At 36.4% G+C, this 26,366-nt stretch overlaps 2 protein-coding genes across 3 annotated transcripts; one reads left to right on the forward strand and one right to left on the reverse strand.

The window, feature by feature from the left end:
• LOC109226919 (dihydrolipoyllysine-residue acetyltransferase component 1 of pyruvate dehydrogenase complex, mitochondrial) lies at window positions 1,743-18,902 on the forward strand. Its single transcript, XM_019391837.1, has 23 exons — window positions 1,743-2,003; window positions 3,870-3,920; window positions 6,104-6,152; window positions 6,228-6,261; window positions 7,544-7,593; window positions 7,688-7,732; window positions 7,874-7,947; window positions 8,184-8,253; window positions 10,988-11,179; window positions 11,279-11,323; window positions 11,441-11,514; window positions 11,938-12,007; window positions 12,217-12,618; window positions 14,532-14,592; window positions 14,698-14,742; window positions 14,828-14,911; window positions 16,806-16,882; window positions 16,954-17,016; window positions 17,350-17,420; window positions 17,505-17,565; window positions 17,827-17,887; window positions 18,027-18,107; window positions 18,522-18,902. Exons 1-23 carry the CDS (start codon window positions 1,888-1,890, stop codon window positions 18,578-18,580), a joined length of 1,935 nt encoding a protein of 644 aa, XP_019247382.1. The 5' UTR covers window positions 1,743-1,887; the 3' UTR covers window positions 18,581-18,902.
• Window positions 21,814-25,062, reverse strand: LOC109226920 (uncharacterized protein HI_0077). Of its 2 annotated transcripts, XM_019391840.1 has the most exons (5): window positions 24,739-25,062; window positions 24,482-24,601; window positions 23,425-23,655; window positions 22,183-22,550; window positions 21,814-22,042 (listed from the first exon to the last, which is right to left on the reverse strand). In XM_019391840.1, the coding sequence occupies exons 1-4, from the start codon at window positions 24,916-24,918 to the stop codon at window positions 22,185-22,187; spliced, it is 897 nt and encodes a 298-aa protein (XP_019247385.1). In that variant the 5' UTR covers window positions 24,919-25,062; the 3' UTR covers window positions 21,814-22,042; window positions 22,183-22,184. The 2 variants fall into 2 exon arrangements, with proteins under 2 accessions (XP_019247385.1, XP_019247384.1); XM_019391839.1 differs by having other exon boundaries at window positions 21,814-22,550.

Raw genomic sequence — 26,366 nt, forward strand, 5'->3', positions numbered from 1 at the left:
TTAGTTTGACTTTGTTGAAGACGGACTTTGATCTAAGATATGACAAATACCTAACTTTAATTACAACATGCAAAAAGTATATCGCTCCTCCCATTAAGATCAAAGTTATTGTCATCGTAAGGGCCAGAATGGGAGTTGGTGCCCAAGAAATGATTAGCATTGAATATGCAAACATGATTAGCAAAACAAATATGCAAACATGAAGACAAAGCCATCAAATATTAATTCATGATAGGAATGGGGCATGAAACATTAAACACAAGTAAAATTAATTACAATTGTTTAAACTCCAAATCACTTTTTCTCACTTTATGTTTATTTTGTGTCAAACTTGCAACAAAAGTGGACCAAATTATGAAATCCCAAAGGCATCAAAATTAGACCAAAGAATTGATGCCCGCCAAACCTCTACTTTCTCCCAGCCTACCATTCTCATCGTCGGACCATTACTTTTCCATTTCCGAACTCAAAGAAAAAATAAAAATAACAAAAAACAGAAAATAGATCTAAAAATAGCTAATTATGTATGCATAAGTAGAGATTTATTCGCATTGGATGTTTATATTTATTCATATTATATTATATTTTTTTTGATCTATCAAAGCCGAATAGAGTTACTTGGTACCTATTAATGATGAGAGGTAGCAGATATCCCGTAAAATTATTCAACAACAACAATTAGATCAATATAATGCTACAAGCGAGTTATGGGGAGGGTAGTGTACACACACTTACCTTGTGAATATAAAAAAACCATTTTCGATCAGTAAAATCAAGGTCACATCATTGTTGGAAAAAAATACAATAATGGTATCCCGTGAAATTAGTCAATTATTATAAAAAAAATAAAATAAAAAGTCATAATAAATTATAATGGATAAAATATAAATGGGAAACTTACAAAAATATCCCAAATAAATCTCAACTTACCAACCTCTAGCCATTAGTCATAGACTTACCAAAACTAGCCAATAAAAATTGAAACACCAAATAATAGGATTCTTTCTATCAAGGAATCACATGCAAAAATCACCTTCCATATTTTTAAGCGTGATAGCAACATTAGATACAAGATGGAAAGGAAATTTCATGGACGCGGTAGCAAATAAGGTGATGAAATACAAAAATCTATACAATATTTCAAAAATCTAAGCAAAATAAGAATTTTTTCAATGGGTATAGTTGAAATTCATTGAAAATATATAGATAAGTCAATATACAAAATTTGAGGAAGATTGGAGGTGATTTGGACTGGTTTTGTATCAAAATTCGTAACTAAATCGAGTTCAAAAAAGTCTTCCGCGACACATGTATCAAACATGTATCACGCATGTATCTCACACACAGGTATACATGGATATACATGTGATACACAATTGATACAATGTATGATACATATGTGATACACAAATGATACACAGTGTGATACACATATCATTTTTTCATGCTCGGCTTTTACTTCGAATTTTCAATTCAAACTACCTCAAAACTTCACCAAATCATCCCAAAACTGAGATTCAAGCTCCTTAAGTTGTGCCCAATCTATTCTAATAACACCCACTCAAAACAAAGCAAAAATTTGATATTTTTTTGCTTCAAATAGCTAATTGGCTAATTTGGCTAATATTAGTAATATTTTATTAATTGGCCAATTTTTGTAATGAGCTACTTATAAATGGACATAACTGGTAATTCCCCATTATAAATTAAGGTTAGAATATAGTTTCATTAACTATACTTTATGGCTAGTAAGTCCTTTAGCGAGGCGAGAAGCCAAAAAATTAGAAGAAAAAACAAGTTTGTGTGTATTGAATCAACATATTCATAGCGGGATACAATAGGCATATATACAGAAGTTGAAAGGAAGCGTGGATCTGCGAACGATCGATGGCGCTTTCCAGACTTCGTCATCCGGTGATTCTCCGAGCTCCTTCTCTTCTCCGTGCTCGCCGTCTTCTCGCCGCCGGCCCATCCAACTCTTCCACTTTCCGATCCCTCCATCAGTACGTTTTTCTCTTTACATTTTTGTCCAGTTTTTGAATTCTAGCTCGTATATTAAGAATTACAAATTGCTGAATGTTTTCGTGGATTATAGAGATTGGTACATGAGAAAAGTTAATCTGTGTGTGTTCAAATTCTGGCAATACGTATTTGAGATTGACAAGTCTCGCAAGCACTTAGTCTATTGCTTTTTTTTTTTCTTTTATATTATTCATTTGCTCTTTTATTTTGTTGCTTTCACACTTTGGTTGATCAAGGAAATGGACACCTGTTGAAATTAAAAATAACGAAGAAGTTATAGGGGATAAGTTGAGGACAAAAATGCATTTTTTGGTAGCTTAGGCATGCTTTAGGCTAGAAATAGCTAGTGCAGCGCATACATGGTGGGTTCAACCGCCTACTGGTCTTTGTGGCATACATAACTAATGCATTGCTCAAATGATAATACTTTGTTCCATTTTGATGAACTTTACTGAGCTGTTTGAGACCTCAAATTTAATAGATTTTAAGGTCTAAGTTACTCTCTCTTTCCTGTTACTGTTAAGTAATTTGAAGATGTTAGTCTAGTCAATGGACAAATCTTTAAGAAGAATCTGAGGAGAAAGTGGATTTTCCTTCATCTAACATGTTCCAAAGGTTCTATCCAGTGCTGTCAAAGGCTCATTTGAGGTGCATTTAAGCCCTGAAGCTCAGAGAAGATCAGGGTAGGCGCTTTGCGTAACTTAGGCTGCACTACAGTGTAGGCAAAGCACTAATGCGTGCACCTCATTGCCCATAAAATTCTATCTTGAATAGAACGGTACTAAACAATAAGTATATCTGGAAAAAAGATATATTAACTGTTAAGGAAATCATTATGAATGAGGTTGTTACTTTTTTCTTGCATTGCATTGCATATACATTTTTGTTTTTTCCTTTTGTTGCGCCTTTTTTTAACAAAAGCTCTCACTTTGCTCGTGCTTTGCGCTTAAAGCCCGATGGGCTCGGTGCACTTTGTAATGCTTTTCGGCTTTGACAACACTAGTTCTATCTTCACTTGGAGGGTGAGGATTGGGGTTCATTATGTTGGAAAATTTCAGTCGTGAAAGAAGAGGATTATGTTGTTTTTCAAGAGGTGTTTCATTTAATATCCAGTTAGATTAAGGGTATCTAATGCAATTCAAGAAGCGTGCCGCCTTATCGTGGGAAAAGTGGCTTGCAATATTGGTTATAGTTTGGCAGAAATAAAATGAATATGGGTGTCTGTTTGGGTGCAGAATCACGAATAACTGAATGTTGTACTTTGCATAGAAGACAAGATATCAAAGATAAAGTAGTAAAAGGAGTTACAAGAAAAGCAAGCTAAAATAGTAACAACAATGTAAAGACTTCATGAGTGCTCTAAACTTGAAAAGGATTTGGCACACAAGACAATTAAGTTTAGTTAAAAAATAAGGAAAGCATTTCTATCTGTTGATCTTTCTGTTTCCTTTCCTCATTAACTTTTTGATATACATATATCAAAGTCCCTTTTGTCCATATTGATTCGATAGGTCAAATACTTTGAATTTTAGGTTTTCTTTTTGTTGAGGTAAATCCAAAGCAGCATTTGGGATTGCACCCCTTCAATGTAGTTTAGTTATGTTCATAATTTTAAAGAAAAAGTGGAGTGATGCACCAACATTCTAGTACTCTTCGTAATGTACAAGGGTTGTGTACCTGTTTCTGTCTGGATATCAATCATTTTAGCCTCAGAAATTTGTACAAGAGCCTCACTGTTCATTTAGTTCCAAACGAATGATTGTAATAGGTGTTCAAACTTATTGAGAATCTTTCTTTTAAGCACTTCACCTGGATAAAGTGTGCATTGTGATGTTCATTATTTGCAGTGTTTCTGGGGCGCTGAATCAAATTCCTGATGTGGATGCTACGTCATTAAGGTTTGGATGTTAAGAATTTTTGTCCGTCCATTTTAGTGCTTAATGAATTGGAATATGCTATCCCACTTCAAATTTCTCCATATAATGGGACAAGTTTAACTGACATAACTTTGCTAGAGAACTATCATAAAAGATGAATGAATATGTAGAACTTCTTCTATTAGCTAGTCACTGTTTTTCTATTTTCAAATATTATCATGGTCTAAGTGGCTGTCTCTGATCTAATGCTAAGTCCAAAGCATCAGTAAAGCATTAAGCTAGGTAAGTATCTTTTTTGGGGCCTGTTGACTCTCAATCCTAGTCCAATCAAAGTCAACCCAGTTTTCCAGATTTCATGTAGTCTAGTTGGGTTGTTGAGAAATGATGGATACATTGCCCTAGAGGGGCCGATCATGATGACTCATTGCGTTTTACCCTCCCTATCATGTCTATGGAGGCATGAGTCCCGCATTTACATGTTTATGCTATAAACGTGAAGAACACTTGTAGGGCCAACATAAGCATACTAGTACCCTTGTTAAGATACTTCCGACAGTATAAATCTTTTTTATTTAACGCAACGGCAAAAAGTTGCCACTCTATGACCTGGAGGTCACGGGTTCAAGTCGCGAAAACAACCTCTTGTAGAAATACAAGATAGGGTTGCGTACATCAGACCCGATGTTGTCCGTCCCTTCCTCTTACCCCATCATAGGGGAGCTTACTGCACCAAGCTTTCCTTTCTTTTTTACAAGTTCAAGATGCTGGAGGTGCACCAACTCTTTTTTACAGATTTACGTCAATGGGGATGATACTCCCTCGATTTGAAAGAGAAACTTTCTCCCTAAACTTCTTGTTATGTTTTTGAAATCATCTTTAAAAATAGAAGGTTGTTTAAGGACTTATTTTCTTTGAAATTAAACTGAAAGGACATTGCAATGATGTAAAGTTACAAGGAGATGGAAAAGGAATAATAAAAGCTTCACTAAAAGGAGTTATGGATCCTAAGACCTGACTCATTAACTCCTTCAAATGTTTGATGAAGAAACTGATTTATCGAGTAAACTTGTCTACTTTCTGCATGCACGCCCATGATTTTAGACAATTGAGTCTCTCTCTCTCTCTCTCTCTCTCTCTCTCTCTCTCTCTCTCTCTCTCTCTCTCTCCACGATCAAAGATCAAGCAAGCAGATGCAATCAAAGAGCATCACCACTTTCTCCGTCTTAGACTTTTTCGACTAGATACAAGATATAAACTAAAAGGGTGCATCACCACATTCTTTATTCTATTCTATTTCTGAAAGAAAAAAAGGGTGACTCAACTTTTCGAGGAGGGACTTCGCTTCACTCTCCTTGAAGAAATCAAGTTTGCGGTTACGTAGATCATAACTGGCTTATAAAAAGTTAATGAAACTGAACCCATATGGCAGAAAGCAGAAGCAGCAAGTTCGCTCTTCAAGAAACTGCTCGTACCATACCTTCTGCCTGTCTCATATGTGTGGAACCTGGTCTTTTCCGGTTCCAGTCTCTCCCTCAAATACATAGGGTAGGTAGGGCTGGGTGAGAAATGGTTCCCTCTTGCCAATAGAGCAGAGAGCTTACCCTTTCTTTCTATTAGAGTCGCGAGCTTGTTGTAGGGAGAACCTTGCTGCTTACTTGCTACCTCGGCAGAAGGAGGGGTTTTTCTTTTCAAACTCAAAGGCCGCTGTTGGATGCTTTCTACACTAATGTGCCGTTGTCTGACTGGGACATATGTTGTGAATAAGATGATGCACATGGCGGCAATGAAAGTAATAAAGTTCTAGAGACTCCTCAATAAATTCTTCTTTTCTTACTATGGGCGCTAAACGGATTTCTCAATCATATGCAAAGTAAATAAAATTCTCTAGAGATTGAAATTTTGATTGTATAATGACCAACTAAAGTTTGACTTTCTGCTGTAGTTTTTAATTGCGATGCCTATAGTAGCATAGTTTCTTAGTCCTCTGTCTTGCATATTACTGGACGCGTCGTGCTGGTTTAGCATATAACCAACTTAATGGACTAATAAGGATAGACAATATTCTTTGCATGGAGATGATATGGTTCCTTGACGGATTAAGTTGCATCAATATTAATTATTAACCAGCTGAAGGTAGATTAGTTTCCTCTGTAATTGTTTTTCCTCAAACTTTGTGCGGTTCACTAACTATGAAGTTCTGCCAGGCCTTTACATTTCCGTCTGCTCAGTGGAGTCCACGACATACCATCTAAGGTTAGTTGCAATACTTGTCTGCCAATTAAATTTCATTATTTATGTTTTTCTGATTTAACGTTGAAAATGTTGCAGTTACAGAGTGGTGTTCGGTATCTATCGTCAGCTGGTAAGTACATTATACAAATGATGTTGCTCCTACTTTATGCCATTATCTTTCCAATATGCATATATTGCCTTTAGTAGCTTCTACTATCGTATCTTGACTTACAAGTGCCAACACTGAATGAAATCAATAAGTTGTGCATTGGAGAAGAGCATATAAAAAGAGAAGTAAGTAGAGTACAGCTTTAGAACTAGAAATTCTTTCAACTTCTGACATCCAAGAGAAATTGAAGAAAACTTGGAGATAGGTCCTTTAAAGTTGGTGCTTTTTGTAACATTTGTTTGTAGGAGACCGTTGCTTTGGTGATGTGCTTATCTTGTCTCTCATTTATACTATTTTTCTATGAAAAATAACGCCCCATATAATTAGTTTATCACATAAATAAGGATGTGCTTCTTGTAACTTCCATGTTATTGGATAAATTGAATGATAAAGAGATGGAATAGTAGTTCATTTTCGATGACCTGATGTGTAAATCTGGTGTTTTGGAGGCCGTAGATTTAGCTGTGTTTACTTCTAAGTACCTTCGTATCTTGTACTTAGAATATAGTGGCTGCTCCATCGCACTTATTCATTTGGAAAGACGTTTGTCCCTTCTAGATATATACATGTATGTCTTATGTTGCTAAACACTTGTAACCTTTTCACCTGGGACAGATAGAGAAGCCTAACAAAGCAATTTTGGTCCTAGGTGGTGCAACTTAAATCTAATGTGTTTCCTTTCCAGCAAGTGTTTGGTTACTATGTGTGTATCTTGTGTACTCCAAATATTTGATTTCGCCATCCTCTTATCAGTTTAATATATGCTATGGTCCCATTGGCCCACATGATATTAACTCAATTCCTTATCATACGGTTAAGAGTCCAAAGATAGCAAATATGGCTATTGTGTGGTGCATTAGCTTGTAACATAATGCATGAATTTTTAAGAGCAGTTAAAAAGTCTTCAACTTATATATGGGATAGGGTAGTCTTCTTACTTTCATAAGGTGTTAGGCACAATATCCTCTCGAAGATGTAGGCTTTCGGTGTGGAGTCTCTTGGAGAGACCGTCTTGTCCGATGAAACTGTGATGCTACTTTCCCCATAAGTGAATCTGTTTTCTATTTGAGAAAGGAAGTGGAAAGATATTTGGTGCCCTTTGGACACGTTAAAAAATGAAAAATATTTCATTTTTATACAACTTATATTTGAACAATGTGAGAATTTAATGATAATATGAGATTTATGAGGCAGAGATGAGGGCTTTGTTAAATGTTATAATACTCATTTCCCATTATTGCAGAGGCTCCTTTGCATACAGAGGTGGCAATGCCAGCTTTGTCCCCTACAATGGTAACAGCGTTATTTCTATGAATGATGAAGTGTTCTGCTTGCTATTTCCTTATTATTGCGGGAATTCTTAACTTGCCTGTTTGTCTCATTGCAGACTCAAGGTAATATAGCAAAGTGGAGAAAGAAAGAGGGGGACAAGGTCAGTTGCTTTTCATGGTTACCTGAAGTGAAGTCATATCTCAAGTTCACGTTAAAACAGAGATAATGCCATCTAAAGTTTAAGGTTCAGCAATTTGAAGTTCTTTGTTATTACACTCAGTTGAATTCTGATTCCTAACAGATTGAAGTGGGGGACATACTATGTGAGATAGAGACTGATAAAGCAACACTTGAGTTTGAAAGTCTTGAAGAAGGGTAAGCCTATATTCCAGTTGTGCTGTATTTATTTACAACTTATCTGACCTTCTTTTTATGAGGTAAATGACGCTCTTTTCTGATGCATCATTTTTTTTTAGTTTTGTATGTGACTAGTGATCTTCACTGATTCTTTTGCTGTTCCTAAATGACATAATGACTCACTCTAATCATCAGATTAACCAGTGCACTTCTTTAATGTTTTTGCTTTTGTTGTTTTCGGATATCATTTGCAGTTTCCTAGCAAAGATATTGGTCCCTGAAGGAACAAAAGATGTACCAGTGGGACAGGCTATAGCAATTACGGTAATAAGAGCTCTCAGATATTTCTCCTGCCACTTCCCTCTTCAATTTCTCTTCTGTGATAATCTCCTGTCAGTCAAGCACAACGGAAATATAATTGACGTGATAATGCTGCAATTTTCTTTTCTCTCTTTTCCTCTGAAGTTCTTTGGTGCAAAATGAAAAAAGAAGTCTGTGTTAAGTCAAGAATTTTCATTGTCCATTTTATTTGCACAAACAGCAAGGGAACTTAAAAGTCTCATTTTGGGAAGTGTGTATTCTCTCTGAAAAGTTTGTTCAATTATTCCCCTTTCAGAAGAAAAAAAGCATGGGCTTCTTTCCTAGAAGAACTTTATTGTCTTGGTTCAAATTCAATATCTTTTTTTTTTCACTTGTTTTTTTGATTTAAATAAAATTTTCCTATTCATAGCTATAGCTGGATATATATTTTGAAAGCTTAGTATCATACTCTATAAAATTGGAACCTTTGGTTAGAAATTCAATTAAAAGTTCTTGATTTATAAATAAAAAATTCTTTTTTTCCCAAAAGATACGTATGAGAAAGATAAGTGACAGAGAATTTTGATGGAGTAGGATACCTCCTTCCCCTGTACCAGAACGTGAATGGTATAAAGAATCTCATATTCAAGTGTCGAACTTGGAGGAGAAAGTAATGTTTGAAATAAATTGATAGTGTCCTACCTAGAGAGACAAGCGATAAATTTGGTTCTTGGTCTTCTCTATCTTTCTTTGGAGAACAGAACTGTTTCAAAGTCCTTATCAAAAAAGAAATTAAAAAGCCAGAATTGTTGCTGTGACAATGCACGGGAGAAAAATCTGTTTATTAACAATGATACAATGAGCCCTATATATAATACATATTCTACTCCTACTACATATGGGACTAGGACATATTCTACTCTTAATACTCTACTCCTATTACATATAGGAGTAGGACTATTTACACATAACTATCTAACACTCCCCCTCAAGCCGGTGCATACAAATCATATATACCGAGCTTGTTACATATGTAACTAATACGAGGACCAGTGAGGCACTTGGTGAAAATATTTGCAAGCTGATCATTCGACATACAAGGCCACTAGACTCCCCTTGAGCAACAAAACCAGGTGGTTGTTGATGAACAGAAGTTGGCCAAAAGGTTGCCGGAAAAATTTGAAAATAGTGAGACTAAACTGAATTCCAAACTACAAGATAGATTTTAAAACACCGCCAGAAAACAAAAACTTTTCTGGAAATTATTATTCACGCCGATAATTTGCATTGTTCACGCCGGAAAAAAAAAGTTGTCAGAATTTGATATAATTTATATGGGTACGCTCGGAATCACTGGACGAGTAAGCTATTCTGAAGAAGTTTGTCAAAAAGTGGCCGAAATGGCTCACACGCGCCGGAAAAGTTACTGTAGCTCGCCGGAACTCTAGTTTCGGCAGCGCGCGGAGGCGCGCGAGGGACCTTCTGCTAGAGCGATTGACTGGGGTTTTGTCGCCTGACTTTTCCGAACAAGATGGTAGTGTTGGTTTTCGCACAACACTTACCGATGTGGAGATAATGCAAATCAATCTTGAGTCGTCAACCGCAAAGACGCACTGTGACTGACTTTTCTGTTCCGGTGGGACTGGAATTTCTGGAGTTTGGTCGCACAAGGGTTTCAGATCTGATGGTGGTACTGGTATATGCATAATACCACTATAGCAGGGATGAATGCTGAGAACAAGGCGAAGTTGCCGGAAAATTGCACGGCGATTTCTTCCCGGATGTCGCTGGAATGACGCACAACTATAATTTTCTCATTGAAGCTCTGATACCATGGAGAATGCACAGGAGAAAAATCTGTTTATCAACAATAGTACAATGAGCCATATATGTAATACATATTCTACTCCTGCTACATATGAGACTAGGACATACTCTACTCCTACATATGGGACTATGACATATTCTACTCCTACTACATATGGGACTAAGACTATTTACACATAACTATCTAACCGTTTCTAAGTTATTCTTGACTAAATTTAACTCCATTTTCGTAGTGTTCTTTTTTTTCAATGTTTCTAAATTTTGAAAGGGTTTACCAACTTAGAGCTTCTTTATTTGTCAAGTGAACCTTACTGGGTTAACTTGAGAAGGATCTCCCCCACATGGTTGAGATCAAACAAAAATAGTGGAGATCAGAATGTCGGCAAGTATTGTAATCTCAAAAGAAGATCAATAGGAGAGAGTGTTCACTGAATACTCTAGGTGGTAAACTCAGGTGGAAGCAATACAACCTTTTAACAGAAGTGGGCAGTTCCCATTTGGAAGGATTTTTTATAGTCTGCCTAGTCCGTTATCTATTCAAATCACATCCCTTTTTCCGTTTTAATTTCTTTTTGCAAAAAGTGCAGCTATAAAGGCAATAACCATCTTATAACTACTTAGACATGAAGATGTCGTATTAAATGTTTTAGGAGTCTATTAGCAGGTTCTTTTCTTTTTTACATTCCTCAATTGGCAGCTTATTTTGCTATTCTGATGGTTGAATTATAACCAATCTCTACCTTACTGTGACCTAAAATCCATTCCCTGTGAAATTCAGGATGACTGTCGCGGTGTCGCCTTTATTGCTTAATTCTAGCGATGTTCTTCTGCCTAACTAGATTGGATGTCTCATTCCAACATGCTTCCAAATGGCTTGTGTGAACTGCCATTTACATCTGGTTATTATAAATATTTTTTGCTAATTGAGTAGGTGGAAGAAGCAGATGACATACAAAAAGTCCCTGCTGCTGTTGGTGGTGCATCAGAGGGTAAAAATCAGGTATCGTCTCAGACAGATGCAGCAACAGGAGACAAGGTTCCAGAAGCCAGTCCTGTGAATATCAGCACATCTGAACTTCCTCCTCATTTGGTCCTTGATATGCCAGCTTTGTCCCCAACCATGGTATGGACAATTCATAATGGACTCTTGACTTTCCACGCTATACTTGTTTGTTTTTCCTTTCAGTGCTGATAAAATCTTTCTTTGAACTTTTACTTATAGAGCCAAGGTAATATCGCTAAATGGAGGAAAAAGGAAGGTGACAAGGTTGGTTCTGCATGATATGAGGCTAATGATTTATCACTAAAATACAATGACCCAGACATTAGGCAGTGATGATTAAATTGCATATGCCAATAGTATCTTATTTTTCTTTTGATACAGATAGCGGTTGGTGATGTTCTCTGTGAGATAGAAACTGACAAAGCGACCCTCGAGTTTGAAAGTCTCGAAGAAGGGTAAATATTTCCTATCACGTTTTAGATAAGACATTTAATTGCATCAGAATAAGATGCCTTTAGAGATTTCTGTTATTTTTCACTGTACTCTATGAGATAACCATTTCCAAGAAATTCTTTTTATCCGAAAAAGCAGCGTTAAAATATTGAAGGAAGAGTCCTTCCTGCACTGTTCATATTAACATTACATAATAGACAAGGCCTTCCTAGTTATATATTAATTTTTGGGAGGAAGATGTGAGGTTGTCCATTATGTTTCTCATATTTCCGAGTCTTCAAAGTAGGGGACATTACATTCCATCCGTATCCTTATTGCTCTTGCAGATTGTGAAAATTTCTTCCTCTGATTTAATATTTGTTTTACAATTTCATATGTTCATTTTGATGCCCTCAAAAAATTATTTTTATTTGGTATAATTGCAGATTCTTGGCAAAAATAGTGGCACCTGAAGGTTCAAAAGATGTGGCTGTTGGGCAGCCTATTGCAATCACAGTAAGTTACTAATGCTCCTCTCTTTTCACCAACTGAGAAAAGTTACCGAAGTTTTTTGTTTGTCTTAACAATTAGAAGATGCAAATCAGTCGGTACAGATATGGGTAGGGACTTGTCTTAGTTCGCCTTGTTAATTTGACCGGTTAAAGTTACTTTCTAGGCATTATAATCCTTAGCATTGTATGGAACTAATTCTTCTGTTTTGCAAGGTTGAGGATGAAAATGATATTGAAGCAGTGAGGACATCAATCAGCAGCAACAATATCGTCAAGGAAGAAAAGGCGATCCGTCAGGATGCCACAGCTGAACCTAGAACTCAGACGACGGGTTTCAACAGAATCAGTCCAGCTGCAAAGATGTTAATCATGGAACATGGGTTAGATGCATCATCAATTCCAGCATCTGGTCCTCGTGGTACCCTGTTAAAGGGAGATGTTCTCGCTGCATTGAAGTCTGGAAAGGGATCAACCAAAATTTCATCAATTAAGAAGGCAACTTCATCTCCCCCTATGGTCGACCAACAAGCTACTCCAACAGAGTCACTTGGGTTGAAATCTGATGGACAACAAAAAGATGCTTATGAAGATTTGCCCAATAGTCAAATTCGCAAGGTACTACGAACTACGATCAGCAGTTATTTAATCCTTTTATCTTATAGTACTTGTTAGATAATAGAGCTTTAATTGTGTTGCATAAGTTATACTCTATCATATTTGCTAACACATTGGGAAGAAATGTAAGGAAGGTCAACTCGTGGACAAGACTCAGTTTCATCTATCTATAAAATAGAGTTTCTTCAATTTTAAAATGTGTGTCAGAAAATAAGAGATGAGAAGGGATTTATTAATGATTGATAATTTGATGAATACAAGACACACCAACTTAAACATTTAAACACAATAACATTATATTTGCCCATTGTAAGACTATCTCTTTTTAATTTAATAAAGTAAAAAATTTTATTAATGAAGGGCATACGTACGTGTAGACAGGAAATATACCAAAAGGTAGAGAATCCTCACAAAAAAATCTGTTCTCTATGAATGACACCCGATCTTCTATTGTTTAAGGAATCTTGCGGGCGCACCAAAACACAATAAGGGAAAAGAGGCTACTCATCAGATGTACACAGTCCTTATCTACTCCAACAAAAACTCTCCTAGTTCTCTCTCTCTCTCCAAATGATCCGCGTAAGTGCAAGTGGAGTGATATCCGAAGCCCCGTGTCTTCTTCTCCATCTTCTGAAAGTCCAGCTAAGAATACTTCTTTAATCGTGTCTGTATCACCCATTGAAGGCCGAACCAACCCTGTATTTCCCACCACAAGCGAGACGCAATCTGACAATGTAAAAGGAGGAAAAGGCAATATCTAACTAAAAAACTTAACTCTTCCAACATTCTAACTCTTAACTTGTTGCACTAACACATAACAATCTAAAACACCTCTTCAACTTAACAAATTCATCTCTGCTCACGCCTAGGGCTGGACATCTGGCCCGTAAACAATATAATACAGGGTTCCAACATTATAGCAAGAATAGAAATTGGTCGAGCTCTGATGCCATGCTAAGAAATGGACATTTTGCCAAACTCAACCCCAAAAGCTAGCTCAATAGGTGAGGATATCTAAAACTTTAGAGATGACAACCCATTTCTCCCATCAATGTGGGACACTTTAACAAATTTAACACTTCGAAAATAAATGTTGAACATACAAATATGGAGGGGAAAGGTGAATGGTAAAAGATAAAAATAACTTGTACAAGAAATTGAGAGTCGAAGTGATAACATTTGGAAGTTTGGTGTGTTATTATGGAAGTAATTTTGGTATTATTTTGGTTTTTTTGTTTGTTTTTTGGGAAAAGTTTTGTTTTATTTGGAGAAAGCAGTTGTGTCTTGTTAACCAAATAAATGTGATAAACCTTTTTTAAAAACTTTTAGTGGCCTAAAAAATTTAAGATGGCAGTAATAACGAAAGTAGAATTTCTGTGTTCTTAAATATCATTGCGTCTCTAGACCTACTGAGTTTTCCTTTCTTGAACGAGTATTCCTTAATGAATAACAAATTGATCTGTGAGATCTGAACTTAGAAGGTTCAGTTTGCAAATCATCCAAGGAGAAGTTGAAATATGAAGAAATATTTTCACATTTAGAAGATTCAACATATTACAACTTAAAACAAAAAATATGCCAATAAATCAGTTGCTCAAACAAGGACGCCAGGTAGGGTATTAGCTTTTCTTTTTCCCCTCTTTTCTGCTGAATTGCTAGTTATGCAGTATGTGCATTGTGGTTTTTGCTTTTTTCTTGGGCTCCACTTTCTACTTGGGCTTATGCTTCTATATCGTTCTTATTTTTCACTAAGCATAGGTCCCATTCTCTTCGTGATGCTTCTACATAGTTCTTCTACTTGCTTTATCAATGTATTCTTCAAGTGGAGTTCCCATTCTCTTTTTTTTTTTCATGAATAAAATTGATGACATCTCATACTTAATTTGTCATCACTCAATCCTTATCTTTTGCAGGTGATAGCAGCAAGGTTATTGGAATCTAAGCAATCTACCCCTCATTTGTATTTGTCCACAGGTTCTGTCAATCGTCAAGTTCGTAGTGCTTTAAAGTAGTACTCTTAGTAATTTACTTGTGTCTAATATGTGGAACTTTTATCAAATTAATTGTCATTTCTAGCAGATGTTATATTGGACTCCCTTCTCTCCTTCAGAAAGGAGCTTAAAGGTATAGAATTAAAGTGTTTAATTTGCCTTGTTGCTTTTGCTGATATTCCTTCATAATTTGTTTGGCACATTTTTAACTTGTGCAGAAAAGTATGATGTTAAAGTCTCGGTGAATGACATTGTCATCAAAATGGTTGCAACAGCATTAAGAAATGTACCAGAAGCAAATGGTGAGATAATATTAATATTTCATTGCTGATTGAAGTTCTTAACTTATTTCATATTAACAACTAAAATGTAGGACGATGTGAATCATAATTATATATGAAGCCTAAGTTCAAACTCATTTAGTATGTGGAAGCAAGCTTTCTAGCTTTGTTAGAGGAATGACCATATCTTTTTTCTCCATTTTGATATTTCCCTATCAGTTCCATTTAGTTTTTCCATGTCAGGGAAAGACCATGTGATCCCTGAAAGGAGGTGTAGGTGGGAGAAAAGATAGGTTTTCTGGTAAATGTGGTTGGTGTCTGTTGCAACATGCACTTAGACATCTTAAAAGTCTTTTACAAACTTATATTTATCGTGTTCTGTTTTAGGTACTTCAGAAAGTTGAGTTATATTTCGGTATAGTAATGAAGATTGATAATGTTGCATTAACAATAATTTACTCGTCTTTTTTCCCTTTTGCCACAAATGCTCTAGGAGTATCTACATTTTCTTATTCGTTAAGTCCAGAAATGAATATTGACCTTTTGAAATGAAGCTATAAATGTATGTATTTCTATTAATATAAATGAAGCATGCTAGCTCTCTTATTTTCAAAGGTCGATCTCCTACAACATCTTTACAGAGAAGCACTTAGATGACAAGCTTAACCATTAGCCTTCATCCTAATATGAGAAACTATTACCTTCCTCAACAAAATCATGTACTACCTCTGCTGTCCGGAGTGAAGCCTCTTAACTGTTCAACTTTTCTTTGCGGGAAAGAGTACTCACTTTGTAAAGTAGAAACTCTTTCTCATTGTTCCAAACTTTTTTCCTCACGAAGTAGGAGACTTGTCCAGTTACAAATTACAGTATGTTCTATTAATATTAGCTGATGCTACTGTTACAAACTAACAGCCCTCTATGTACACTTGTTCTCTCTTTGTTCCTCTTCTTATAACTCAAAAGTTATCTATCCATTGACTTTAATACTGTGGAAAGTGAAACTGTTAGTCAGATGGGCTCAAGAATTCTCCAGAGATTTCCTCTTCGCTTTTGGTATATTTTGTAACTTGTTGTGGAAAGAGTTGAATAAGTTTACAGTCTACCTGTTCCTTTAGAGTTAAACTGTTTATAGCACGCAAGGGTGTGGTCAGTGAAGTGAGTTGAGGACCATGAGATCTCAGGTTTAAATCCCAGCGGAAGCAAAAACATTAGGTGATTTCTTCCCATCTGTCTAAGCCTTGCTAGACAGAGTTACCCGGTACTTGTGCTGCTGGGAGGTAGCAGGTCCCCAATGGAATTAGTCGAGGTGTGTGCAAGCTGGCCCGGAGACCATAGTTATAAAAAAAAAAAAATGAGACCACTTCTTCCATGAATTTTTTTGTAGTTTTGGGTCTTCTCCCCAGCATATATTATAACTTTTGATGTTGATGTCCATCTATTGGTGTTTGTCTTGGATACTGTAAAATGGTAACTTGACATTTTCTCCCGTTTGTCTCTGTACATCATGATACCATCTATACCAGCAATTGAGAGTATAAAAGTTTTGCTGAACTTTTCTTCTCACAATACCCTTTGACACCCAAGCAAAAAAAGCTGAAAAGGTTGGAGAGGTCACTATATTTAATTGATGGCTATTTCCTTCAAATATGGTCTCCCACTATCCCAGATTGATTAATTTCCAATCTATGCTTGTTCTTCCTTGAATTTTACTAATAAACTTTAAATTATCTGCACGCTATATGAGGTCCCCTGTACCTAGTGAATTCTATTATTTCCTGTCACTGGGTATCTTCATTCTATGATCTCCAATAGATAGCTAGAACAATTACTTCCTGATGACTAACTCAGTAAGGAGGCTTTCTCCCCTGAAATGTTAGTTCCCTGAAAAGGTTAATCTGTAAATCCATGACAGCTTACTGGGATGTTGGAAAAGGAGAGGTGGTGTTTTCTGACTCTGTTGACATATCAGTTGCGGTTGCCACTGAAAAGGTATGCAACATACAACAATTTCTATGGACCTCATACAAATCTTGTTCTCATCTCATTCTCTTGAGTTACAGGGCTTGATGACACCAATTATCAGGAATGCTGATCAGAAATCCATATCCTCGATTTCTGCGGAGGTAAAAACGGATATAGTGTTGAACCGTTTATTTTTTGAATAGCTGGGCAATAAAGGCTAGTCACAGCATTTACTTTTAAGTTGGGGATATTGAAATTCTGCGGTATGTCTGAACTATAGAATTATGATGCTTTGAAAGAAAGTGCATTTTTTGCTTTCAGAAGTTAGCACTAGAAATATGGTACTTTCTGCTGTTCTTAGACGTTAGCACTAGAAATAATGTAATTTCTGCTGTATTTATAAACTGTTTTTCAGTCATTTTATTTAGGACTCTAATATCTCTGCTTATTCTGGTATCTAAAGCTTCTAATTATCGTATGCTTGTGCATGAAAGATCAAGGAGCTTGCTGAAAAGGCACGGTCTGGGAAGCTTAAACCTAACGAATACCAAGGTGGCACTTTCAGGTGAATAATCGACATTGGGTACTATGTATTGTGTAGAGACAATTCCTTTGGTCAGGGGTTATATCTTCTCTGTTCTTTATGCAGCATCTCAAACTTGGGCATGTTTCCAGTGGATCGCTTTTGTGCAATTATCAACCCCCCTCAGGTTCTCATACTTTTCTACCTTCACATGCGGGAGCACCCCTACACGAAAGATATATGTTATATTGTTATCTGCTTTCCTTTGACTCAATAGATTAGATTTCCTATATTGTCCTCCCCTGGACTGTTAAACTCCTAAAGTTGATGCATTAGATTTTATAACTTAAGCCTAATAGGTCCGTCAGAACAGGTCATTTCTGTCACTGCTCATAAATCTGCTTTGCCATTAGCTTGGAATCCATAACATTGTAATGTCTTTCCTCAGGCTGGTATACTTGCTGTTGGTAGGGGCAATAAAGTTGTTGAAGCAGTGGTTGGCACTGACGGTAAAGTTCTGACTGAAAATTCTTCTGGCACAATTGTTTCTCTACTGCAATTTGTTGAACATTGCCAACCCAACTAGTATGGAATTGAAACATAGTAGTAGCAGTTGTTGTTAGTTGATCTTTGCTTCCTTCTTTCCAGGAATTGAAAAGCCAGCTGTAGTTAACAAAATGAGTTTGACTTTATCTGCCGATCATCGCGTCTTTGATGGAAAGGTTGGAGGTAAGTGCAAACATTTGATCTCTTAAACCTTGTAACTGATAGTTGACAGAGGTTGGCATTACTACTTGTTGCGTGTTTTGCACTTAATCTTGCAAATCATCGCCAAATAATTTCAAGTCCTAAGTTGATTGTACCATCAGTCTTAACTATCCAAAGTTCGCAGTTGTACATTTAATAGATAAGCATGCAAGATCAACCAAAGTTTTGTTGTCTGTAACGTCCTGTAGTTATCCTTGGATGACAAGGCATCAGACGCTAAAATCTTCTTACAGTATATTGTGTTTCTTTTTCTTTTGTGTCTTTTGATAATTAAGGAGTGTATTCAGTTGCCATCCAAGTGGAGTTTATCTTCTTTTTTGTTTGTTTCTTTCTTCTTTGCTGATGGGTGAAAGCAAATATGGATCAATCTTGCAGGTGCTTTCATTTCGGCATTGTCTTCTAACTTCAGTGACATCAAGAGGCTTCTAGTGTAATACAATTGAAATTTACTTTCAAGTCTGGGAACAAAATATCCTACAGGACAACCTGTGCAGGCGGCATAGATCTTTCAGATTTGCCTTTTTCAGATCTCAAGCTTTCTTGTATTTACCCCATTTTTGTTCTTGAGGATCAGAATGATTTCAGGTCCATAAAATTGGACTAGTTCCAATACGAGTGACACCACCATTTCTTCGGTGATATTATCGACAAAGCTTATGACTATGTCATTCTCCTATCTGCTTTTCCTGTAAAAGTTGTACAATAAAGTGCCTCAGTATTCTTTACCAAAATAAAGAGCGGCTGATTCTTTTTCCCCCTTCTGGCTTGGTAGAGTTTTCAAGTTGTTCCTTTTTTTCTTTTGTTTCTACCAGTATATATGGTGTACTGGTTTTGATATTGGCGCTTTTAGAACAGAAGCTTCTAGCCGTGGTTGAATCAGCCGATCTTTTTCCAGAAGGATTAAATTTTAATAGTTTGTTTGGCCAAAGCTTCTAAAATTAGTTTTGTTTAGAAAAATGCTTTTCAAAAAAAATATTTCTGGTGAGAAATATTGTGTTTGGCTAATTAATTCGAAAAGTACTTTTGAGCAGCAATTAGTATTTGGCAAAATTTTAAATGTATTTTTCTTAAAATTGCTTTTTAAAGAAGTGTTTTTGCGGAAAATTTATTTTTTCCTGCTTCTCAAAAACTGTTTCTGCATATACTCAAGAGCACTTAGGCCTCATTTGTTTTTTTTTTAAGATTAAGACGTCTGAATCTGAATACACATCTGAATATCAATATGTGTATTAAGATTAAGACATCTGAATCTGAATACACATCTGAATATATTAAGATATGTATTAAGATCTGAATAGAAATAATTAGGCCTGTTTGATTTTTAACATCTGAATGTATTAAATTTATCTTTATTTGAAAATTAATAAACATAAAATTCAAATGAAATACTAACTAATCTAATATTCTATCAATAAAATATGTAATTTTTTAAAATATGATAGTTATTGTGGTGATGGCTAACGGGTGATGTCGACTAGAGGTGGTGGTTGGTGGTAGTTTTGGTTGATGATGGTGGTTCATGCTAGTAGGTAGTAGTGATTGGTAGTGGTGGTGATTATGATTGAGGATGGTGGTGGTGATTATGATTGAGGATGGTGGTGGTTGTAGTAGTTGTGACTGAGATAGGTGGTGGGTGGGTGGTGGTAGGTTATAATGATGGGCAGTGCCGACTGAGGTTGTTGATGGTGATGGGGTGGTCACTTGTGGTAGTTGAGGTGGATGGGTATTAATTGTGGGTGAGAATGATATATGGTGGTCGGAGTGGTGGGGATAGTGGGTGGTGATGGTCGATAATAATGGCAGCTATGATTGAGGATGATGATGGTGTGGTGGTGGTAGTGGTGGTGGAGGTGGAGGTGGTTGAGTAGGGTGGTAGAGATGGCATGGTGGTAGTTGGTAATGGTAGGCGGTGGTGGCAGTTAATAATGAATATGTGATACCATCTTAATGAAAATAAGTCTCTGTTGTAGATCTTAATCATACAGACCTATTCAGACCCATTAAGTGGCTGTGAAGTTAAAAAACAAACACACTTAATGATTAAGATCTGAATAATTAAGACTCAGACTTTAAAAACAAATGCACTTAATGTCTGAGATCTGAATGATTAAGATTCAGACATCCATTAAGTGCAAACAAATGAGGCCTTATTCTCTTCTAAAAGCTCGGCCAAACACCCTAACTTGTGAAAAAGGCACTTTTGGCCATACCCAAAAAAAAAAAAATTACTTTTGGCTAGAAAGAAGCTTGGTTTCACAAGAAAAGGGAAAAAGAACAGTAATTTGAACTGTATACTGTTGAAACTGTATACTAAATATAGTTTTCCAATTTTGGAGCGAACTCTATACTTAATCACGGAGTACTTGATATACCTTTAAAATGGAACTATAAAACCACAGCGGTGCAATCAAATCGAACACCCTAAACATGCGTAAGAATATGGGAGCTAACAAGCGTTCGGTTGGTTAAAAATCGAACCAGAACTAGGTCATGACTCAACCAAACTGTCCACGCTTCTCGTGTATGGTCACAGGTTAAGGTGATTTTGCGTGCCATTTGTCACTGCCTGACTGATGGCAGCGACTGAAAATTTACTACTTTGCCCCTCTAAACAGCCCCCGAGATGGCTGTCAGAGAAATTCCTGGGAATTATTTTAGTCCAACGCCACGAGACGATTATAATATTAGGGCCAAATACATAACTGAACCCTTAAACTTGATCTTTTTTGTCACTTGGACACTTAAACATAGAGTTGTTCCTATCAGGCCCTTCAACTAAACCATATATGTGCCAATTAGACGCTTTGTAGACCATCTGAGATTTTTTTTTATAAAAATTAACGTTGGATATGTAATTAGCTGCACTTGTGTATTTGATAGCTTTTAAGGCTTTCTTCTTTGCTTATGAAATAGCTGCATTTGTGTATTTGACAGCTTTGCTCTCTTGTTGAAGTACTATTTTTGTTAAAAGTTGTTAATGTCAAAATGCAACTTCTATCAACCACTTGTGTGTTTTAGTTTGTAAAGTTTTATTCCAATAACGTGTAAAGAGAACAAGCATGCCAAATGAGAATAGTCAAATCCATGTACACTATACTTTCTTTTAAAAAAAAATTAAGAGGAAAAATGATGGGTTCACGGGAAGAAGAAGAGAAATAGAATATAGGGTAAAAATTAGCTTTAAGTGGAATAATATATTAGAATATAATAATTATAAAATAATAATCACAACCTTTTTCTCATGTTCACGCGTCTTTTCTCACGCACTCAATTATGTCACTACAAAGTGTCTAATTGGCACAAATGTGGTTTAGTTGAAGGGGCTAATAGGAACAACTCTATGTTTAAGTTTCAAGTGACAAAAAGGGCCAAGTTTAAGGGCCCAGTTATGTATTCTGCCTTCTTTTTTTAACTCAAAATGATATATATCCTTTTTTTTATTTGTCATTCGCCACGTTAGCAGCGAGTGCATTGCACAGACTTTGTAAGTTTGGCTAATTGTCAAAAAAGTGCCTAATTGAAACAAATTTAGAATAATATAAGTGCTCAATAGGAATATCCTTAAGTTTAGGTGTCTAAATGGAAAATTGTGCCAACTTTAAGTGTCTGCATATCTATTCGGCCTAATATTAGAGCTGAGAAATCATGTGTCACAAGACGAGCAACGTACAACAGCAACCAAAATCTTTTGCTATCACCAAACAGCAGTTCAAAGAAAAGAATATTGGTTGTCAAGTTCGGTCATAATGACCTTCTAAAGCTTCCCATTTTAACTGTCAGTTCGATATAAAATTTTAAATTAAATACAACACCTGATAATGAGAAGGATCCAAAGAATTGCTGCTGTGGTATTGTCCCTTGCAGTTGAGGGTCCAGTTAGAAGAGTCCTCCTAACACTGAAGTTATAATAATCCACTGTAACAGGTGCGCTTAATATCATGAAAATTGGAAACAAAGACAAACTTCCCTAACCAGAGTCCAATTTCCCTCCTGTAGCTTTAAGCATCATAAATTATAGAAACCAGAGAAGAAATACCTTTATTCCATTGTGTAGTCTTTAACGGCAAGAGGTTCATACCATTGTGGACCGAATCCAGCAGCTTTTCGTGCTTGCTCATTGAAAGGAGGCTTCAACGGCCCTCTGAAATGTGTCCTCACAGTGGAGTGGAACCTTTGAATGACTTCACTGTCTACATCCACGGTGTCACTGTTTTCTTGTAACGAGAGGTCGCCTGGATTTGGATTTCTTGATCTCAAGCAAAGATACTTGAACCATTTTACTCCAGCAGCACAGTGAGTTATTTCTTCGGGATAAACCACATTCTCCAATAATTCAGCTGTCTGATTATCACCGCCATTGCGGAAACGGGATATTGTGGTTGGTATCACATCAAGTCCTCTGGCCTACATTCTCCAAAAATGCGAAGTCAGCGATCTGGTATGGAAAAGTGAAAACGATGCTACAAATTAGAATAATGATGAACTGCATAAAACAAGTCTTTGATCAATACCACTGTTGAGAAACTTGTTGATATATAAGATATATTGGAATTCCACACTATTCATTTTCTTTTACTATACTTCAATTCTGTCTGAGACTTATGCATATCCATCACAGATGTCTTAAATATGTCTAACCGTGTGAAATCACTTTATTACACCCCTGTTTTCATGTTAAGCTGGAAACTACTCAAGGATCACTAGTGTCAGCAATGAACGTTATATACGAAAGAGATGAATAACTGAGGTTAATAGCATATCACAATGCAAAATTGCAGCAGTTTGTTAATATTTCAGCTTGTAATGATCATGAATCTGATCTATTGGCGCCAGATTGATATAGCTTGCTGACTGCTCAATTATAATCATGTTATAATTTATATGTTACATAACGTAAAATTGAAGTGACAATAAATAGTTGAAAAGATCATGAACGAGGGAAACTTATTTCTTCCTTTTGTTCAATTTTTGGTTGTTTCATATATGACTATCATTTATAAACTACAAAGTTACAGTGAGCTCTTACATTATGAATGTTTCACATTTAAATCGATGAACTGCATAATGCAAAGGAATTTTCTGGAATGACTCTTATCAGAGGGCTTATGACTTTTTTAATCAAAATTATTGACAAAAGCAAGACATAAAAACTTGGTTCAAAACGCATTGACTTCTAATGAACTCAATCATCGAGACTTCACAAAGATAATATCTCTTTGTTACTTCATTCATGAATATCCTGATTCCTTTTATCATGTGTAAGAGATGGAGATAAAACCTCATGAACACAGTGTTCAATAGCCAAACGAGCCAATAGATCTTTAGAAGTAGCAATGGCTGAATCCCATAGGCCATCATGAGCGGGTAAAGCTCCATAGAAAGATCCGAGTTCCTTAAGCCGTGCAGCAAGTAGAGTAAAATGCCGCCCTTCATCTTGTGCAACTTTTACAAAATCAGTGAAAAATTCTCTTGGCATTGACTCTTGCTTGCCGAATCGAGCAATTATATCCTGTAGGATGACCAATGGCATATATAATCATACTGGGATAGCTAATACAATAATTGCATTTGAGAAGCAACTGGTATTCAAAAATGAATATATCCAACAATAAATCATCAAATAGAGGTGTACCATCCACCATGCTAGGTCACAACAGCGCTAACAACCTTGTTTGATGTTTCACTATCCATGAGCAATCGTACGGTGAAGCAGGCCCATTTCCCTTCAAGTTAAGCTATATATATACAGTTATAGAAACACACACACACACACACACACTAAGTCTCAATCGGATTGTCACAGAGAAACTTGTGAGTTGTGAGTGCAGTGGTAAACAGCTCACCAGCTGGACCCGCCTATATTTTCCTACCTTTGCAAGAATAACCCCACTCTTATTCCCGTTTCTAGTGCAAAACAACCCATTCCACTTGAGAAGTATATATGGTCTACCATTTTCTGAACCAAGTACTAGATCCATTAGAATCAAGCATTTTACCATCATACCAAAAGCTATATCTGATAGCAAGAGCGCAACGTATTTCTTAACCAAGGCCTTCAAGCAAGCGCCATATACAATCACAACTATGACCCGAGCCATCTCTGACCAATCATTTGGGCCTTGCCATAGGCAAGATGTTGGCATTACCCAACAATATCTAGAAATCTCAGCATTCATTAGCTTGATCTATTACAAATTTATCTTATCAGCAAAGACCCTACGAATATCTTCACAAGCTAATAAAGACTAAATACTTGTTTTCCATAAAAACTAAAATATACTCGGGTATACATAACAGAAGCAAGAAAATAGAGGAATGAAGGTGCTTTTTATTACCCAAGACAAGTCAATAGCCCAGCTTTCAGTGTGAACAAGACTGTGTACAATGGCCTGTCTACTCTGCAAGCTTCCCGCTTTCCCAAGTTTTGGCATGAGACTTGGCGACACCAGCTTCACCTATTCAGCATTATAAGCATTTCCCAGTAAATTTCATGTACAAATATAGCAAAACAAACATTTTCATCTCTTAGACATTTCATCGAACAGGTAATAGACATAGGAGACAAGAATTGGGGCAACACAAGAAGCATTACATTTGTGAGACGGGCTGGGCGATCAGGAACAGGGAGTTCAACAGAATGATTATAAGGCTGAGAAATGAGGCCTTGCAGCCATCTGTTTGCTACTTCATCGCCGATACGAGCCTTCTCGACTGGGTCAGCTGTGTTCAGAACTCGTAGTGCAGCTTCAACGAGAGTCTCTTCTGTGCTCATCACTCTTTATTCTTCTTGTTTTGTGTGTGATTGTAATATGAAAAGGAAAATATGGCAAAGAGAAGAAATTTCTGACCTTTTGATTGGAAGTTAGGAACGGGAAGGAAATGGAAAAGCAAGTAAAAGTACACAAATCATTGAATATTATTGACCATGTTTCTATATTAATTTAGCTTCATTTCAGGTTAATATTATAGTACAAAATAAAAAATAATAATAATAATAATAAAAAAAAAAATACTTATAGAAGTTGTCTCACCCCCCCCCCTCCTTTTTTTTTTTGCTAGAAGGCGCTGAATTTATTATTATGCAGTAAATTAAAGAGAGTTATTACAGTTCCGGACTGATCTTATCGAAGCAGTCCCTAATAAGTCTTTTGCCAAAAGTAGAGAAAGCAAATAAAGGTGGTTCACTCTAGAGGTGCTCGTCACACTCAGCGTTTGTAGGTGAGTTATAACTGCTCCCAAAGTGCGCTAGTGTGTATGCCACTTCGTTTCCTTCACGATAGACATGCCTAACATCCGGCTGGCCCAGTGCGTCGAGCAGGAACCTGCAATCATGGAGAAAATTAGCATTAGCTTTACTGTGAGATTTGTCTTGTAATAGGTTCAGTAATACCTAACAATCTGTTTTCACTATGATCGAAATTCATTTTTTTGTGAAAGCAAGTTCCAAAATCCTTTTAGTAGGGCGAGAATTTCTTCTTGGATGAGTGATGAGACCATTATGTAGCAGGAGAACCCATCAATCCATTTTCCTTCGGAATCTCTTATGATTCCACCCGCTCCTCCAATGTTGGAATTTTTTAGGTTTGCACCATCTATATTGAGTATATAGATATTTTGAGGTGGGGGTGTCTATTTTATTGGAATTTTTGTGGTTATGAAATGTTTGAAGTTATGGTTTGTTAGGCAGATGTATTCCATTGCGTGCACAACTATTTTTCGCTATCAATGTGTGTTGAGCAGTTGTTAAAAATATTATGATCACGGTTTAGCTAAATATGCCAAAGAATAATTGGTGTGATAATAGCCAACGAGATTGATGAGTTATTTGGTAGTATGATGCTCGTAGTAGAGGTACAATTATCCTTTATCCAATCTAGTTGGTTTGAGTGTGGGGCAGTGATGTTTAGCTCTTCCATATGTATTGTTTACAGGGCAGTGAAAAAATATGTGGTTTATGCTTTCCTCTGTCTCTGTCCCACAATGTTTGCAAGAGTTGCATTCAATTATTTTCCTTTGACTTAGGACAACTGCAGTAGGTAGTCGTTGATGTATTAGTAGCCAGAGGAAAGTTTTGAGTTTGTTGTGGTAGTGCTTTCCATATCCAGAAGTGATTAAAGGGTTCATGAGATTGAGTTGCCTCTGTGAGCCTAATGAAGAGATTGTAGGCGAATTTTGTTGTGAAGTTCCCATTTTCCGTTTCTTTCCTGAAGAAGGAGTCAT

Source organism: Nicotiana attenuata, chromosome 6 (assembly GCF_001879085.1).
Source record: "Nicotiana attenuata strain UT chromosome 6, NIATTr2, whole genome shotgun sequence".
Taxonomy (NCBI): domain Eukaryota; kingdom Viridiplantae; phylum Streptophyta; class Magnoliopsida; order Solanales; family Solanaceae; genus Nicotiana; species Nicotiana attenuata.